Here is a 17,143-nt window from a genome sequence, read left to right on the forward strand (position 1 = left end):
TTTTGAGCATCAAACGCTTCGTTTCCTGCATTCTGGTGAATATTTCTGCGACAATTTCTGCCTTTTCTGCTCGCAAATGTCGTTATTTATGTAAATATTAAAATTAAGTAAGTATGGGGGTTGTGAATTAATTATGCCTCTGTGCATGCTAGAGGCTCACAAACACTCATAAACCTTCAGATACCAACATATATTTATTCCACAGCAGTTAGACAGAGCCTTCAAAACGGGAAGTGTTACCATTCTGAAACCAGCCACCACATGCGGTGCAACACGGCTCTTTGATGATTTTACTTCAGTTTGGAATTTGTGTTTTAATTTAGGTTTTATTGAGCGCGAGTGTCTGTTTACTGTTTGCTTTTGGTGAGAGCTTTTAGAGTCGGAGAGACACAGGAGCGCTTTGTGGCAAGGGAAATTTTCCATGCATTTGTAGAGATGCATTACACGCAGATGGTGACAACATGTGGAAGCACGCACTGCAATTTCACACAGCAATTAGCTCACAACTAATTGATGTATGTTTGTGTGTGTGCGAGCTCTCCTCTGAGCGCAGCCAGCTGTGAACAAGTGGGGAGATTTCCGTAAAGGAATTAAGAAGACTCGAGGGGTAAATCCAGTGAAGTTAAGCGCAGAAATAATTTGAGACAGAAATTCACACCGCTGACTTAATTCAGTCATTGTTCGTGATTACCTTATCAGCCCTATTTACTGATGATTGATTTTCAGATTTAAAAGCATTAAATACACTTTTTTTCATGGCAGCAGACATTTCAATACCTACATAATTATTGGAATGAGGAAGTGAGACAGATTTTTAAAATGTTCTGTTAGTATTCCAGTTTTTATTAAATGTTGCACCATGAAAATGGATTGAGCAGGTTTTCATGTGCCCACTTCCACAAGCATTCATTAAGTGTCATCATTTAGAGTCCTTTTTAGTGTTTCTACACAGCCCTTGTAGCATTTTATCCAGAGCTGCCACTCAGTGAGACAACGAAAGTTGCACAAATGAAGAGTCAGATGTTTGAGAAACTCCATTTGACAGTCTTAGAGCGTTGCCAAGTCCAAACAAACAGAATTAATACATTGCTAGAGACTGATGATCCCCGTTTGTTTTTATGAATGGGACCAGCTCTGTCACCCTGCTACAAATGCAGAAACTGTTTATTTTAATACGTTGTACCTGTGGTCATGGCCATTGGGACTTTCAGCTTGAGATTTGGATTTAAGTCGGACTTAAGTCTCAAAAATGATGACTTAACACTAGGGCTGCACAATATATATATATATATATATATATATATATATTTTTTATCATTATCGCAATATTAACTGGCGCAATACACATATCGCAAAAGGCTGCGACATATTGCAAAAGATCCACAAAAGATTTTTTTTTCATTCTTTTTTTAATCGTGCCTTTTATATTCAATTTAATGTTGAATTTATTAAAGTGATGGTTCGGAGTAATTTCACCCTAGGGTCCTTTGCACCATGACCTCGAGCCAAACACCCCCCCAGAAGCTTTTTTCACCTGGGTCGAACATTGGGAGAACAAAAATATTTATTAATTTAATGATTAAATAAGGTAATGTCTCCAAACTTACCTCAATTATAACTTGTCTCCTGCTAGTTATTCTACAGCACTTACTTTAAAAAATAAGTTAAATTAATAAATATTTTTGTTGCATCTCTTTTCGGTGTTGTAATTTGTAGACGGCCCTAAGCACTCGTCTTACAGCAGCAACAACAACAGCAGAGAGCAGAAGCCAGCAGGCAAGTGTTATTTACATAACCTTCTGGTGTACTTACAAACTTTCCAATCCATCGTTTTATGAGTGCATAACCTATTTGTACTACTGTAGACGTTTGGTATCATTTCGGGCATTATTAGTTGGGTAATGTTAAGAGACACTTCGGATCCATTAGCCCCGCGCTAAGCTATTCAGCTGATAACGCTACTCTACGCTAACTCTCCCAGTGTTAGACCCAGGTGAAAAAAGCTTCTGGGGGGGTGTTTGGCTCGAGGTCATGGTGCAAAGGACCCTAGGGTGAAATTACTCCGAACCATCACTTTAAATAACAGAATGTTGGAAATGATTTCCTTTCATTTGTTTTAAATTCAACAAGAAATTAGTTGTATTTTAGCAGAATGCTGAAAGCAGCAGAACTGAGTATTTGTTTAATATTTGTTTACAGTATCGCAAGTAATATCGCTGTCGCGATATTCAACAATGTTATTGCATATTTTCCTCATATCGTACAGCCCTACTTAACACTTTTTACTGATGTGAGATTTAAACTATCTAAGACCTGACACCCTAAATCCTTGATTTGACATTTGAAAATAACATAATTTAAGCCTTTTGTTTTGGACTGGTAAACTTCTAGGAAAAAAAAAAAGGATACTTGTATGGCCATACACCTTACATATTTGATTGTTAGACATTTGCGTTGGAATGACTTAACAGCTTTGAAAAGAAAATGTTAAAATCTTTTTTCAATTCAGAAATGTGAAAGTCTGGCATTTATACTTGCCTTGTAATATGCTTATGAAGACCAACTTGACTCTCCTTCAAGGACTTGAGATTGAGACCAGCTCTGAGAGATTTGACGTGGAGCCCCTCTCATCAGTCATGTCCTGAGTCTTGTGTCCTTTTGTGCACTGGTGTAGTGATGTTAAATGAGGCTAAGGCAGATGTCTACGCTCTTAACTGCACTTTTCTCACCTCTGGAATACAACAACCAAGACAGCCTTAACACCCTAGCTAGTTTAAAACCAAATCCTCCTAACCTCCACAGAACAGGTGGATCACTGCTCAGAGGATCCAGATGGTTCCGTTTTCTTTTTTTTTAATTATAGAGAGTTAAAGACATCTGAGGACGTCTGTTCTGCGTCAGAGCATGTTGTGTGTGTCTGCTGTTTGTTGTCGCAAACTGTGTTTATGTTTATGTTGAGCTGAGAATTATGGGGGTTGGGTGCCAGCCAGTGCTCTGCAGCAGGAAGTGCTATTCCGCCATTCGTTCTTCAATTACAGTGTGTGCTAATTCAGTCAACCAGCCTGTTAAATAGGCAGTCAGCTAATTTAGCACAGCTCAGCTTGACAAGCTATGAGAAAGGACAGCGCTGAGGTGACACACGCCGCACTCCCAAGTGTGTGTGTCCTTATGTGTGTGGCTTATTAGAAATGCAAATGTCATGTTACTTTTGGGACAACATTTGGTACATCCATTTTTTGCCTCTTTGTTTAGTTTCACATTCTAAATTGAACAAGTTGAATAAAAAAATTATACAAAAATGAGCAGTTTGTGGTGTCCAAGCACTGTTAAATTCACACAAGGCACCATGTTAGCACAAGGTTTGATAACATTAAGTGTAGAGAGTGTTAAGAATCCAGCGATGATGCATACTAAATCTGGAGATGATTGGATCAGCAGTCAGTGGGAAGTTCCCAATAAAAATGGTGAACACTCATTTGCATAATATATTCTATAGTGTAGTGTGAGAGAGAGAGAGAGGAGGATTTGCTTCATAGTTTCATCTTATTAGAGTCACACTGCCACACACATTAAACACTAATTAAATTAGTTTCCAGTGTTGTAGACAGTCAAAGATCTCATTTAAATTATCTAACACGGACACAGTGACACAACGACCCAGTGTATTTCAAAAGATTATATCTGACCCTAGTTTTCTATTTTTCTACACTTTCTGTATTATTTTTAAAATTTACTTTTCAGAGTAAATATCCCAAATCAAATCTGTTGGCCTAGTCGGGACCCTCATTGTGGGAAACGCAACTGTGACATGTTAGGATGTCTTGTACTTAAAGTTTGTACAGAACATAGTGGTCTAAAAAAAACTTTCCATTCATCATTTGGGGTTATATTAGTTCATCACATGACTAACCTGATGATAGTTTGCTCTGTACCTAGTACGAGCTAGTAGTTAGCAGTGATGGCTAGCTGAAGTCTGCGGAGACATGTGTGCTCAGCATCACTTGCATTCCTCATGGACGTGTCCAGATTTGCTGCTTCTTCACACCCACGCACACGTCTTTGGCTCCATAACTTTATACTGATCTGATACTATGTTGTAATGTGTGTACAAGTTAAGACAGAGAATTAAACACACACAAGATAAAAATATATCTGATATAGGGTTGGGTATCGTTTGAGTTTTTTCCGATACTGGTGCTAAAGCGATATTTTTAAAACGGTGCCGGTGCCTGAACTGATACTTTTTAAGAAAGTTTAAAAAAAGAAGGGTACTAAACAACAGTCGGTGACATTAAAGAATGGCTTGTTTATTGCTAAGGCCATATGGTCAAAATTAAATGATTTAATAATACTGTTATAACTATAACTTATAACAATAACTTATTTCACTAGTAAATTGCTGTTGAATGACAAAAACAACCACCAGATGGGAAAAGGGTATTTTACAATAACTTTGAATGCACCAGTTTCAGTGAACGCAGTGTTGTTTTTCCGACAACGGCAGCTGCAAACTGTTACGTCCTGGTGTGAAACACAGTCACACTTTACGCTGTTTAATGTTAGCTGTCAGCATTTTAACCGTGTTTAATCCAGCTACTAGCTAGCGTTAGGCTAACGTTACCTGCTTTCGAGTGTAGTGTTAACTAGTGTCACATGCAGCAATGTTTCTGTTGCCTCTAACGTCCGTTTCGGAGCATCAGAGAGAAGCGCAGGCATGTCAGTGGCACAGAAATGAGGCACCGAAATCCGCGTTGCTATTCGGTCCGGAGGCTACCGGTCGTGAAGGCACCGGTGCCATATTAGCACCGGGTCTCAGTACCCAAACCTAATCTGATAAATTTAGTAAAGGGTGGGAAAATCAGGAAATGGAAAGCAACAGCCTTTTACTCCCTGAATGGACTCATTGATGCATTCATGAAGGAATGGGTAAAATAATGCAGTCCAGTGTTAACATGATGTACCCACATTGCGGCTTCTCATACATTTCCCTTTGATCTTGCAGTGTAGCTACAAGCACGTGTTGAATACTCCTGGGCTAAGGTTTGTCATGGTTAAATATGTTAGATCACACATATCATACCTTTCCCTTGCAGCAGTCCAAGTCCATTAGGCAACCCAAACTTCACACCCTTACCCCCATCACTAGGAGTGGCATCAATCTTCTCATGTAACTCTCCGCAAGACAGCAAATAAATGTATTTCCCAAAATATCAAGCTACCTCTTTAAAATGTGAAATTGGTCTTTAAATTGTGAAAAGTACATGTTTAAAGATCTCTCTCTTTGTTTACAGAGTCTCCTCCTGAGAGGACCGGTCGCCGACGCAGCATGCCAGGCAGCTCCTCAGACAAGAACACACCCACAATGGAGGCCACGTCCACTGCGGCTACACCTTTCAGAGTCACCGTGAGTACTGTGAGTTTTGTATTTATGCATCGTCTCTTATCTTCTAAATTCGTTTCACTCTCTTTGTCTGCGCTTTTCCACCTTAGTTTGCCTTAGGAGGCTCTTAGCTGTGGATCAATGTCTACAGAAGGCTGGTCTGGTGTCCAGATGGCGCCATGCCAATCTGAAACTCATTTACTTCAAATGTTGGAATGGGGCCTTTGATGTTTGGCGTCTACGCATCACACATCTACACATCTTGGGTTTATGTTCAGCACACCATCCTCTGCTGCCTTTTTTTTTTTTTTTACATCCTGTGTGATTTTTCATTGCATCTCACACTGAATCATTTTGACATGCTTCGTGTGAGCCCACACACACACATACTCCCACACCTCACTCACTCACTTATATTCAAACTGTCTCTCTTCCTTTCTGGTAAACACACACACGCACAGAGAAGTCCTTTGTCTGTCATCTTGCTCCTAATACACATCCTGTATGCCTTCTGCCATGTTTAATTCAATAGATAAACAGCCAGTTAATGAAGCGAAAAATTCCGCTATGAGTCATCAATTTCGAGCTAATTAGCAATTAGCAGTGCATATTTCCATTAATAAATGATGAGTGGGGACATGACGACCTGGAGGTGAACTGTAAACAGTAAATGTTAGGCCAGCAGGGCCAAGAGCACTCAGCACCAAGTCTCTCATAAACAATCCTCCAACTTCATGTTAACTTTCAGCCTTTGTAAAAAGCGTTGCAGGTAAAATAATGTGCCACATTAAGGGCTACAGGACATTATATTCTTTCTGTAAATATACAAGATAAAGTAATTTCTTTCATTTGTCTCTATCAGCCATCTTTAGCCCTCTTTAGCGTTCATTCTCTACATAAAACATATTGGGATGCCTCTAAGGGTTAGTAAAAGTCTACAGTAAAGAATAAAAAAAAAATAAAAAATAGGCTAGACCCACACTGGGGTTGGACCACCTGCAGTGCGAGAATAAAATGTCTCATGAAACAGTTTCAACTTTATTGAAGGAGTTGCAAATATAAAATCACCACGGCTTGGTGAGCAGGGCATTGCCGAACTCGCATCTGTTCATATAAAAAAAGAGATTATGAATTGTGTGTGTGTGAGAGCGTGTGCATGTATGCGTTTGCTCTTTTCTGTCTTGAGAATGTGAATTGAGTCTTTGAACCGTTTTATTTAGATATGACCAGGAATCAATGAGTGGATATAGAGAGATATCAATAAAAAAAAAAGAATAGAACGCTTGTAGGAGACAGACAGGGTCAGATGGAAGGGCTACATATTGATTAAGTGTCTCTTCAACGCTCCTTGTAGTCTCCAGGGAAGAGAGAGCACCGCAGCAAAGTCATCCTGTCTCAATCACATGAGCACTTTACTTACTTCTGTGGGCTTATTGCTAAGCAGGCAGTGACTTCCTGCATAAAGAAAGCTCCCCCAGACAATGTTTGACCCTTTCCTGCACTTTCTCCTCACACTGACCTCTACTGGTCTATGATGATAGCACAGTCAACTAAATTCCCTATAGCAACTTGTGCATCAACTTTTTTTTTGGATGCACACTACTAAACAAATGATCTTCAACTAAAACTGTGTTGATCATCATCATGTTATATTTGTCGGTAGATCAAATACTGATAGATCAAATTGATACACATCCAGGAGAGAAAGATAAAATGGATACAGTATGTAGATGGATGGTTGGGTGGATTGGATACAGGCATGGTGTCGCACACAAATGTAGGAATGCAAACATGGAGACATGCAGGCAGACGGTCGTATTCTCCTCCTTCTCTGCTGCATCTCCCACTTTTAGCGATGACAAACCACCCCTCACTTATCTCCCTCCAGTGAAAGGAGTTGTGGTGACATCTAAAATACCCCTCCTAGGCCTTGAGCTAAATCTGTCAAAATGTTTCTCTCATGTTCTTTGCAGAGACTTGGTTCAGTGTCTTCTGCACACACAAATGCATGGCGCACACGCGCGCGTGCGCACACACACACACACACACACACACATACACACAAACACACAGTTATAAGCACATCCTCCTTCGCGTCTCAAAAACTATTTCTCCCTAGCAGGCATGGAAGAAAACTAAAAACTCTCCAAAGCCTAATCTTCCAGAGCCAATTCAGAAATATTAGAAGATTGCACACATTAAATCTAAAAGTTACAACTTGGTAGTTTCTCTTATTCAGTGCTTGTTTAAAGAGCAGACAAACAATCCTTATCTAAGTCTGTCATGTCCACGTCCCGCTGATTGCACTAGCTGGCTGGATTGATTCTCAATTGGGACTTAGCTCCTTATCCAATCTCTCCCCGACTCCATTCCCCCTTACCTCCTCTCTCCTCTCAGATAATAGCAGGAGGTCTAATTGGACAGGTATGTCTCTTGTTTTCATCAGGTTGTGCTAGAGGAGGACAAGAGAGGTTGATGTGGAAGCAGGGAACACCCTGCTGATTGTCCAGGCACTGATTCTATCAGCCCACATTAGGATTGCCGGGAATTGCCAAGCCAAGGGAATAGATTTAACTTGCATTTGCTTTAAAAAAAGAAAACAAAAAAAGGCACCGCGATAAAATTGAGCTGTCCTGTTAGTGCTGATTTAATGGGCTTGGACAGGCTGAGATTACGATCAACTATGCAAGCCTGTTATGCACTCACACACACACACACACACACACACACACACACACATGCCGGAGGTAAACTAACACATATTTGCACTGTAAACAATGTAACATAGTAAATATGGACACCACATTCCTTCCACAACCATCAAATTCCCTTTGGAGCTAGTACAATAAGCCCGGGCTGCAGTGTTGTTGAAAAGCAGCCTCTCCTCCCCTTCGAGGATGCATGTTGAATCAGATTAATCCATCGCCTCCTTGCACTAATTAGCTGTCAACAGTAGAAATTAAGGAATAATTAAAGAGCGCTAACACGTGACAGTGACTCCTGTCAGGTTACACTGGCTGTAATGGCTGTATCATGTTTCTGTGTGTAAGTATGTGTTTGCAAAACGAAAAGTAAAAGGTCAGACATTACAGCAAAACCAGTGATAATCATGAAAGACCAAAAGGGAAATTAATTAATGGAGAGATTTGTATTCATGTCCTGTATTCAATCGTTGATATGTATAGGTATTATTCCACCAAACTCACAGGGGAATTGTATTGTATTGTATTCCCATGAGTCAATTTAGGCATTTTCTTTACCACACAATAGAACAATGACATGATGTATGACATCGCATCAAGTGTTAGTCTTCATTGTGTATGTTTGGAGTCACTGGCCACGTCAGCTTTAACCCTTAAAGGGTCAAGTATATAAGTATATATATATATATATATATATATATATATATATGATGGAAAATTAATTCATTGCTATTTTTTAATGTAGCTAGACTAAAATGACACAAGTTCATGTTTATTTAGTATCTTACACTCTGTATCTTCCGAGATACATTGCCCATTTAGGTTTTACATTTTACATTGTACCCTTTTTTTATAGTTCATATGTCAACTTCAAAAACATTTAATAAACAATTAATTAGCTACATTCTTTAATGTTTTATATATATATGTATATATATATATATACAACATTAGATAAAAAAAATGGGAAAAACTGAACTTTATCTCCCAAGATGAATTGCCCATATAGGATGTAAATTTAACATTTCATAACTGTTTCAACTTCCTCACTGGTTCCCTTCTCTGAATCTGATGAACCATCAGGTGGCAACACTACAGACTTCACCTCTCTCCCTCTTGTACTGTAGAAACTGCTTGAACATAACACAAAAACGATCCTTAAAAAACTATTTTCTAAAACAAAATCACTCTATAATATAAGAATCGTAAAAAAATATAACAACACTTACACTAACCTCATGTCCAGTGTTTTTTTCCACATATGCTGCCATTTGGGATTTTTACACAAATGTTTGGAATGTTGGCAACAAGTCACATGACCTGATTACATGACCCATCACCCCATCAGTGTTTCTCATCAACTGCAACTACATAATGCCCCACCCCCCATAGCTCCTCCCCCCACAGCCTGTCAAATCTGTATCCCCCAAGATACAGAAACTGCTTAAGGGAGGTCGCATATTGTGCTTTTCCGTGTTTTCTGTCTTATCTACAATGTTATAATGTTGGACTTTCAAATAATGAGGTAGTCAAATCCCTGTGAGCTAAAACGTTCAGATTTCTAACTATTCTGAGCACTCCGGTTTCAACAGTTTTTTCTACTCTCGCCTGTTTTTTTAAGCCACTGCGGTGTTAACATTGTCCCGTGTAACTACATGCAAACGGTAGTAAACAGTGTGTAAACAATGTCACCAACAATGTGGGTCACCAATTCACCAATTCCGGGTCACATTACTCCTGAAACATTTTCTGTTAGTAGTTTTTGGTTTAAAAGCCTTTATTATTTTTGACTGTAGAAATTGCTGCTATATTCTATTAGTGTCAACTGCCAACTAAATTAGCTACATGGCTAACGGCAGTAAACAATGTCATCTGGGCTGCCAATGTTGTTAAATTCTCCCTAATTCCGGGTCGCATTACTGCTGAAACGTGTCCAGTTGGGTAGTGTTTGGTTCAGAAGCCTTTATCTGTGATTTTTGATGGTATAAAGCGCTGCTTCAGCCCACTACAATCTAACATTAGCATACTGCTAACTATTAAGCAGCTACATGCTAACGCAACATAGTTGTAATCTTGGCCAATGCTGGTAATTTCTCCCCAAATTCCGGTCACTTTACTGCTGGGACATGTCCGGTTGTGTAATATTTGGTTTAGAAGCCTTTATTTGTGATTTTTCACGGTACAAAGTCCTGCTATATAGCTACGCTGTTGCAGTAGCTAGTATCTAGTAAAACACGGAGTGGCCACTCTGGAGATTCCAGGAAGCGCGTTGGCCAATCAGAGCAGACTGGGCTTTTTCGGGAGGAGGGATTAAAGAGAAGGCGCTCCTGCAGAGTGTCTCATACAGAGGGTGAATACAGGTGCATTATAGCATGTAAACATGTTCTAGTAAAAACACACATACATGCAAGTATAATCCTGAAAATGCTATATAATAATTGCCCTTTAAGAACTGATCACATACAGCAAGACATAATGGGGAGAGGTCAAGCTTTTTAAATTGTGTTTTTCAAGTTGTCAGGAAAATGTAAGCCCTGATTTTCTTAATATGTAATAACTGGTGTCATATGGAAACATAAGCTGAGATGAGAACTGATCTGACTATAAACCACAGGGACGAACAACCTTAATTCTACTGTATTTGACCATCTTTTGTTTCAGCCGTAGCTGCATTCTCTCTGCAACCATCGCTTTGCTCTGCTAAGACCTGATCCACCAGCGACCTTGTCACTCATTTGCGGCACTTTTCTCCTCACTTTCCTCCTCATTTAGTTTCATTCTATTGCTTTTTCTATCAACTCATGCTCTGCCACCCCCACATTGTGCTCCACTTTCTCCATTTATCCAGCTCCTAGAGCTGATCCCTCTCTGGCAGGCACTGTCATTTTCGCAGTTTTTGACTACTCTCACTCTATTTCTGTACTCTCTCTTTTTCACCATATGTCTCTTATCTTTATTTTAATTCCTGCTTTTTTTTTTTTTACCCCTTCTCAATCATCTCGTACGAGCAGGCGCTGAAGGCAAATTAAATGCTAACGTTGTTGCAGTGCTTCCAGTGTGGCTTGCCTCCCGCAGGGTTTAATCTGGTTGTTAATATAGGCATCAGTCATCCTCACTGACTGATTGTAAGTGGGGAAATAGGCCGTTCATATCTGCTGACCTTTAACCCGTAGCTCTGCGGGGGGAGGGGGGGTTGACAGGCCGACTGAATTAGAGAGAAGTGACATAAAATGTCGCATCGCTGTCCACATGCGCTGGAGAGATGATTGAAGGAGAACGAGGAATACAAAATAATCAAGAAAAATGATAGGGTGGTGTATCTTCCTTCCTTTTCCCCCTAGGTTCTTCAGAGTCCATCCATCCATCAGGGGAATCAGAGAAGTAAAAACAGAACAAGCAGCCACTAATCAATCCACCTCGCCTACAGGGACAGGTTTCTATTCACTGACTTATTTCTGCAGAGGGAAACAAAAAGAGAAGCTTTTTAATTTGTTAGCTGTGAATATGCCAACAGCGGCAGGCACACACACACTCTCCAGGGACTACAGGGAGGGGGCGTGGAATTGCTATAAATGTGGTGGTGATGGTGAATGATATCCTGGAATCGGGAAACGTGTCATTTGGTGCATAAGAGTGGGTGTCGATTTTCTACAGCAGTGCCATCTTTGCCATCAAAAAGTCAGCCTCCTGGGCCTCTCCTGGCGTCCTCTTGTCATGTTTTTTGAAGGAGCCGATCTGAGGGCAGTGCCGAATACAGGCAAAGAAAACAGTCATCCTACTGCACAGACTCTGACTCATATTTGTCATTGTTTAGAATGGTCCCTTTGCTAATCCAACCACATGCCCACACATTCACAGACACACATGGAGTGAATGGCAGCTAAGGGAAAGAGAAAAAGTGAGAGTTTGATTCAGAAAGCAACCCTGTCAAGAGCTTCAGGTGCGGGTCTCATACTAGCAGCAGTGACTCAGACCCTCTTCGTTTAGCTAAAAGCCCGAAAACAGAGTTCACTGGTGGCAGGTATCGATAGTTAGCCATTTGCTGCCCACTTTCTGTAGGCTTACATATACCATGTCAGTTTAGAGTTATGCTGGTAGCCACAAAGTCTGATCATTATTGACTATGCACACGTCATTGCTGATGATGATAAATGACAAACAATTGATTTGTTTTGTTATGATTCAAGTGACAATAGGAATTAGAATGCTTAAGATCCTCCCACAACCTAAATGAACTTAAGTAGCAGCAAATCCATCTTGCGTTGTCCCGTTTGCATGCTACAATGTCTACTAATTGCATAGAATATGTGGTGTATACTAATTTCCATAGTATACGGCTTTTGCAGTACAATGAACCAGTGTACTTTACCCATTTAACCCATTTTGCTCTTTAGGGAGCTAGTTTGGTGTGGGGCGGTCTTGTCTGCTTCCTTCCAGGATGGTGTTGTTTCCTTGAGCTCTGCCTCCAGCTACCCTTTAAAAAAGTATCTAATAATATTATTTACACGAATGAAGACATTAGCACTATAAATTGTTGCAGAAAAGGCACAAATTGTTGCAAATTCACCAGAATGCAGGAAATGAAATCTCAACCCCCCTCAATAGTTCCGGCCTTGCCCTCAGTAGCATCTTTTGTTAGACTTTCCCTGCCTGGGAAATTCCCACGTCTTTCAAACTCTATGTCCAAGTTTATAACGCAAGCCTTCTGTTATAAATGTGTAGTCTCCGAGCCCAAACCGACTCCGACTTTCGAAAGCTTCCTCCAGAGCTACGGAAGAAATTATACTCAACTGTACTCACCGGCTGAGTAGAGCTCCTTACCTGTGTAGACATTGGTGGAGTGCCCCTTTAATACTACTTGTTATCCAAAGATTTTCCTCAAGCTTTCTCACCACCGTCCACGATTTGCTTGAATGCTTGGCAGCTGCGAGTAGCTCCCCCATTTCCTTTTGAGCATTGCATTGTGGGACAGCACTGTACATCGACAGCACATTCAAAGCGCTTTTTACCGCGAATACTGACTTATATATATTTTTTTTTGCGTACTCGATTTTGTCACTGTTGCAGTGCGAACACACTAAAAACTAAAATAAGTATGTAGCATGGAACTTGGACAGAGCTGTCGTTTTTTTTGGTCGCACACTTATGTAACAGAGACACTCCCATGACACGTCTTTGTTCCTAGTGCGGAGTGTTTTACTGATGACAGGTGCTGTGCATCAGGGTGCTGGGACTCCTCTGTGTTCAGCTGGCAGGCTGTCTGGAAGTCACTCTCTAATTATCCCTATTCCATTGTTGCCCGGGGCGACCTATTCACACTGTAGGTGGTAATTATACAGGTGTGTTAATGGCCTCACTGGGTGGTCTTTTTGGCGGTGCGTCTCCTGTCTCTGTCTTGTGAAATGTGTGCATGTACAGTCTGCGGGCGCGGCGCTGTCGGTATGTCTCTAGGGTTATGAGTTTCTTCACCCCATTGTGGCTCCTGAAGGCGTTCAGTCTACGCTTCGGGCCTGTAAATCAGCTGCTGATTGATTGGGATAAAAAGCTACACCTGAGCCTGAACACAACCTGGTTCAGTACTCTCTCTCCACCATGCTGGCTTATCTGTTGAGTTCCGTCTTCTTCGTGCTGCCCTCCTAAGTTGCTCTATCAACTCTCCTATATGCCCTTTGTCATCCCCTTCTTTCATTTCTCTCCCTCCTCCCTGAACTTCTTGCCAGCAGTGAAATAAAAGCAGAAAAATGAGTTTTCTTCTCTCAAAACTTGCAACAGCCTGCCATTTCTGCACCACATCTACTTTTTTTCATATCCTCTCGCTCTTAATGCCAGCCAACAGTTGCCATGGAGACGGCGAGGTGCTTGGGGGAGTGTGATTGCAGATGTTAGAAGGAGTAAACACACAGACTCAGACAAAGAGGAGAATAAGAAAACTAATAAAGGGGTGTATCCATTGAATTAATGTCTGATTATAAAAACATGTTTGTGCGTTGCAGTTTGTCGCCTAACTGACATAATCAGTGCCGTTGGAAACCGTCTCAACAATTTTTTGCATTACCTACCAGCTTATTACGTCTTTGCTCTTTAAAAGAAATGTATTTTTATCAAGGGCCTGTCTGTGAATGTGTGGTGGTTTTTTTCTGTCTCTTTGTAATCAGGGAATATGTCACATTTGACCTTGTCCTCACTTTTCAGATTGCGAACATCGCTCTCACTCTGATATGAAAATCTATCCCCGTTTATTAGCCATTAACTATTCATGACGCTCTTCCTCACCAAATCTAGAACGTGGAGCGCAAATGTCGGTATTATTATGGTCTGTCCCGCTGCCAAATTGAGCTCGATGATTGACATCTGTGAGACCTTCCTCACAAAGTAGCAGCGACACCGTCTCATCGACTATCTCTGTCTCTCTCTCCGTCAGGGCTTTCTAAGTCGGCGTCTGAAGGGCTCGATAAAGCGCACCAAGAGTCAACCCAAACTTGACCGCAACTCCAGCTTCAGACACATCCTTCCTGGCTTCAGGAGCGTTGACAACGACAGGTATGTGTTTTTCCGTTGTGGTGATGCTGGTGTGTTTGTTCATGCTGGATTGGTTCAAACAGTATGTCTGTTCTATTCTGGTACCCCCCTCTCTCTCTCTCTCTCTCTCTCTCTCTCTCTCTCTCTCTCTCTCTCTCTCTCTCTCTCTCTCTCTCTCTCTCTGTGCCTGATGGCTGGTTATTCAGGTCACTGTTGACATCTGCGTGTTGTGTTGTCAGTGTATAGTGAAAAAGGAAGTGAATCCTGACTCTCCAATCTGTCACTTTTAATATGTATCGCTCTTTCTCGCTGTAATACATGATACATCTCCTGTCCTCTGTTGTGTCATGCCACATAGCACGTTTGGTTTTTAGTATAGTTGTGGCATTCAACTCATGTCTTTGCAAAACAGGTTGTATGTATGTATGCTATTTTATTTAGCTTTGCCTCGCCAATTAGGGCTGGGCAATAGAAACCAAATTAATACTGATGCGCAATAAATAATGGCAAGGCTACTTAAAGGTACAATATGTCATATTTTTTGCATTAAAATGTCTAAAAACGACTCCACGAGTCCACAGTGCTACCCCATGTGATGGCATTTCGTTTCAGACTGTAATTTCTGCGAGTTCAGCCGCTTGGCAAACATTTGCCGTCGCCTAACGACGTCAATTACGATTCCAAAACCGGGCTATGTTGACCTGCAATGGCACTCTGGAATCTTTGATGCTCTTCCCATGCATGCAAAAGTACCAGCTATAATTCCCAGCACCTATCTTAGCTGCGTCTGGAAAAAAGCCAAGGTGTCCATCTGTGGAGATTAATTAACGGAGGTGCTGCTTTTGAAGAGATGTTCTACGGCTTTCGGTTTCAAAACTCCGAGCCGAGTCGCTGCCTCTTTTCGTACTTTTAATGAGGCATTAACATCACTGTCAAACCATCACAGGGGAACACTAGCAATTGTTCTGTGTGGAACATAGTGAACTGTTCCCCTGGTGCAGTCGGACAAAATGAGCTCATACGTCACCGTCTTTTCTCATTCTCTTTCCCACTTTACTCTACCCATACTTTTTATAGCGCCTACTTTTCAAACCTCGCTCCCTTCTATCCAATTCAAACTTATCACTCTCCAATTTTGTCATCATCCTCACACCTCCTTCCTCCTTTCCTCTTATTTTTTCAGCAGTAGTGAGGTTTTCTAACCAGCGTTTATGTGTTTTCCTCTGATAAAGCACCTGGCGAAGAAAGCACATAATCGGACAGGAAATTGGAATGTTCTGGAGGTGTCTTATCTCACCCGGTTTAACATTGAAACACACACACACCACATCCACCTCACTTGCACTTGCACTCATTGACTGCTATATAATAATAGGTCTCTATACACATGTCCACATCTAGTACTCTAGAAGAAGAGAGACACTGTGGTGATTTCACTCTTCTGTGACATTATATGGGCAAGGGAGGGATATAGTAGTGTGTGTGTGTGTGTGTGTGTGTGTGTGTGTGTGTGTGTGTGTGTGTGTGTGTGTGTGTGTGTGTGTGTGTGTGTGTGTGTGTGTGTGTGTGTGTGTGTGTGTGTGTGTGTGTGTGTGTAAAAAAAAAAGAGGGAAAAAACATGAAAAAGTTGCAGATTGAGAAAGTAATGTGCTGTGAGAGGAGTCAGTGACTCCCTGTCAGTCCGGGAGCAGCCTCCCCACAGGGCAGAAAACCGCTGCAGAAGAAGACAGCCTTGGAAACTGGCAGAAGAAGGAAGAGAGATGATGAGATGGAGGGAGGAGGGAGGGAATCCTATACCGTGAAAACTCCCTGGTGTGCAGATGTGCAGCTTTGAATGTGAGAGATGCAGGGAACATTTAGTATTCACTGTACGTCTCAAACGTTGTACCACCAGAGAGCTATGTACAATGTCTCAGTCATTTATAGGAGTAGTTTGATTTATTTAAGGCAAGGCAGCTTTATTTGTGTAGCACATTTCAGCAACAGGGCAATTCAAAGTGCTTTACATGAAACATTAAAGAGCAGTTAAAAACAATAAAAAAAAATGTATGTCCATTTAACTTACAGTAATCATAATGTATACAGTATATTCTATTACATTCCACAGCCATGTATTTGCATGTATTTTTTTTTATTATGATTATTTTGTGAGAGCAGGCACACAGCATCAAACGAACACACACACACATTTCACAGTGTGTGTGTGTGTGTGTGTGTGTGTGTGTGTGTGTGTGTGTGTGTGTGTGTGTGTGTGTGTGTGTGTGTGTGTGTGTGTGTGTTTGCTGTGATGACATTGTTAGGCCTTGCAGCCTGAGGCGGTCTCAGGAGAGAGACCTGCAGATGAGGAGCAGCTGGACTTCTAAAATGAAATATTCGTTAGTGTTAATCAGAGGCTGGACACTCACTGAACGCTCCTATCTTTGCAAAGCAGAAACACAGCAATGTGTAGGTGCGCAAACCGACACTGTACACACACACACACACACACACACACACACACGCACACACACACACACACACACGCACGCACGCACGCACGCAC

General features: G+C 41.2%; 1 protein-coding gene across 8 annotated transcripts in view; it reads left to right on the forward strand.

The window, feature by feature from the left end:
- LOC120545226 (disabled homolog 2-interacting protein-like) overlaps positions 1-17,143 on the forward strand; it is a 156,476-nt gene that overhangs the window by 65,417 nt on the left and 73,916 nt on the right. For 6 of the 8 annotated variants that reach the window (XM_039779389.1, XM_039779387.1, XM_039779393.1 and 3 more), the window contains 2 exons: positions 5,292-5,413; positions 14,504-14,622. In XM_039779389.1, coding sequence (XP_039635323.1) covers positions 5,327-5,413; positions 14,504-14,622 — 206 coding nt within the window. In that variant the 5' untranslated portion in view covers positions 5,292-5,326. The remainder of the gene's footprint in view (positions 1-5,291; positions 5,414-14,503; positions 14,623-17,143) is intronic. The other 2 variants (XM_039779388.1, XM_039779391.1) reach the window with 1 other exon arrangement.

The sequence above is a fragment of the Perca fluviatilis genome, chromosome 17 (assembly GCF_010015445.1).
Source record: "Perca fluviatilis chromosome 17, GENO_Pfluv_1.0, whole genome shotgun sequence".
In the NCBI taxonomy this organism is placed as follows: Eukaryota; Metazoa; Chordata; class Actinopteri; order Perciformes; family Percidae; genus Perca; species Perca fluviatilis.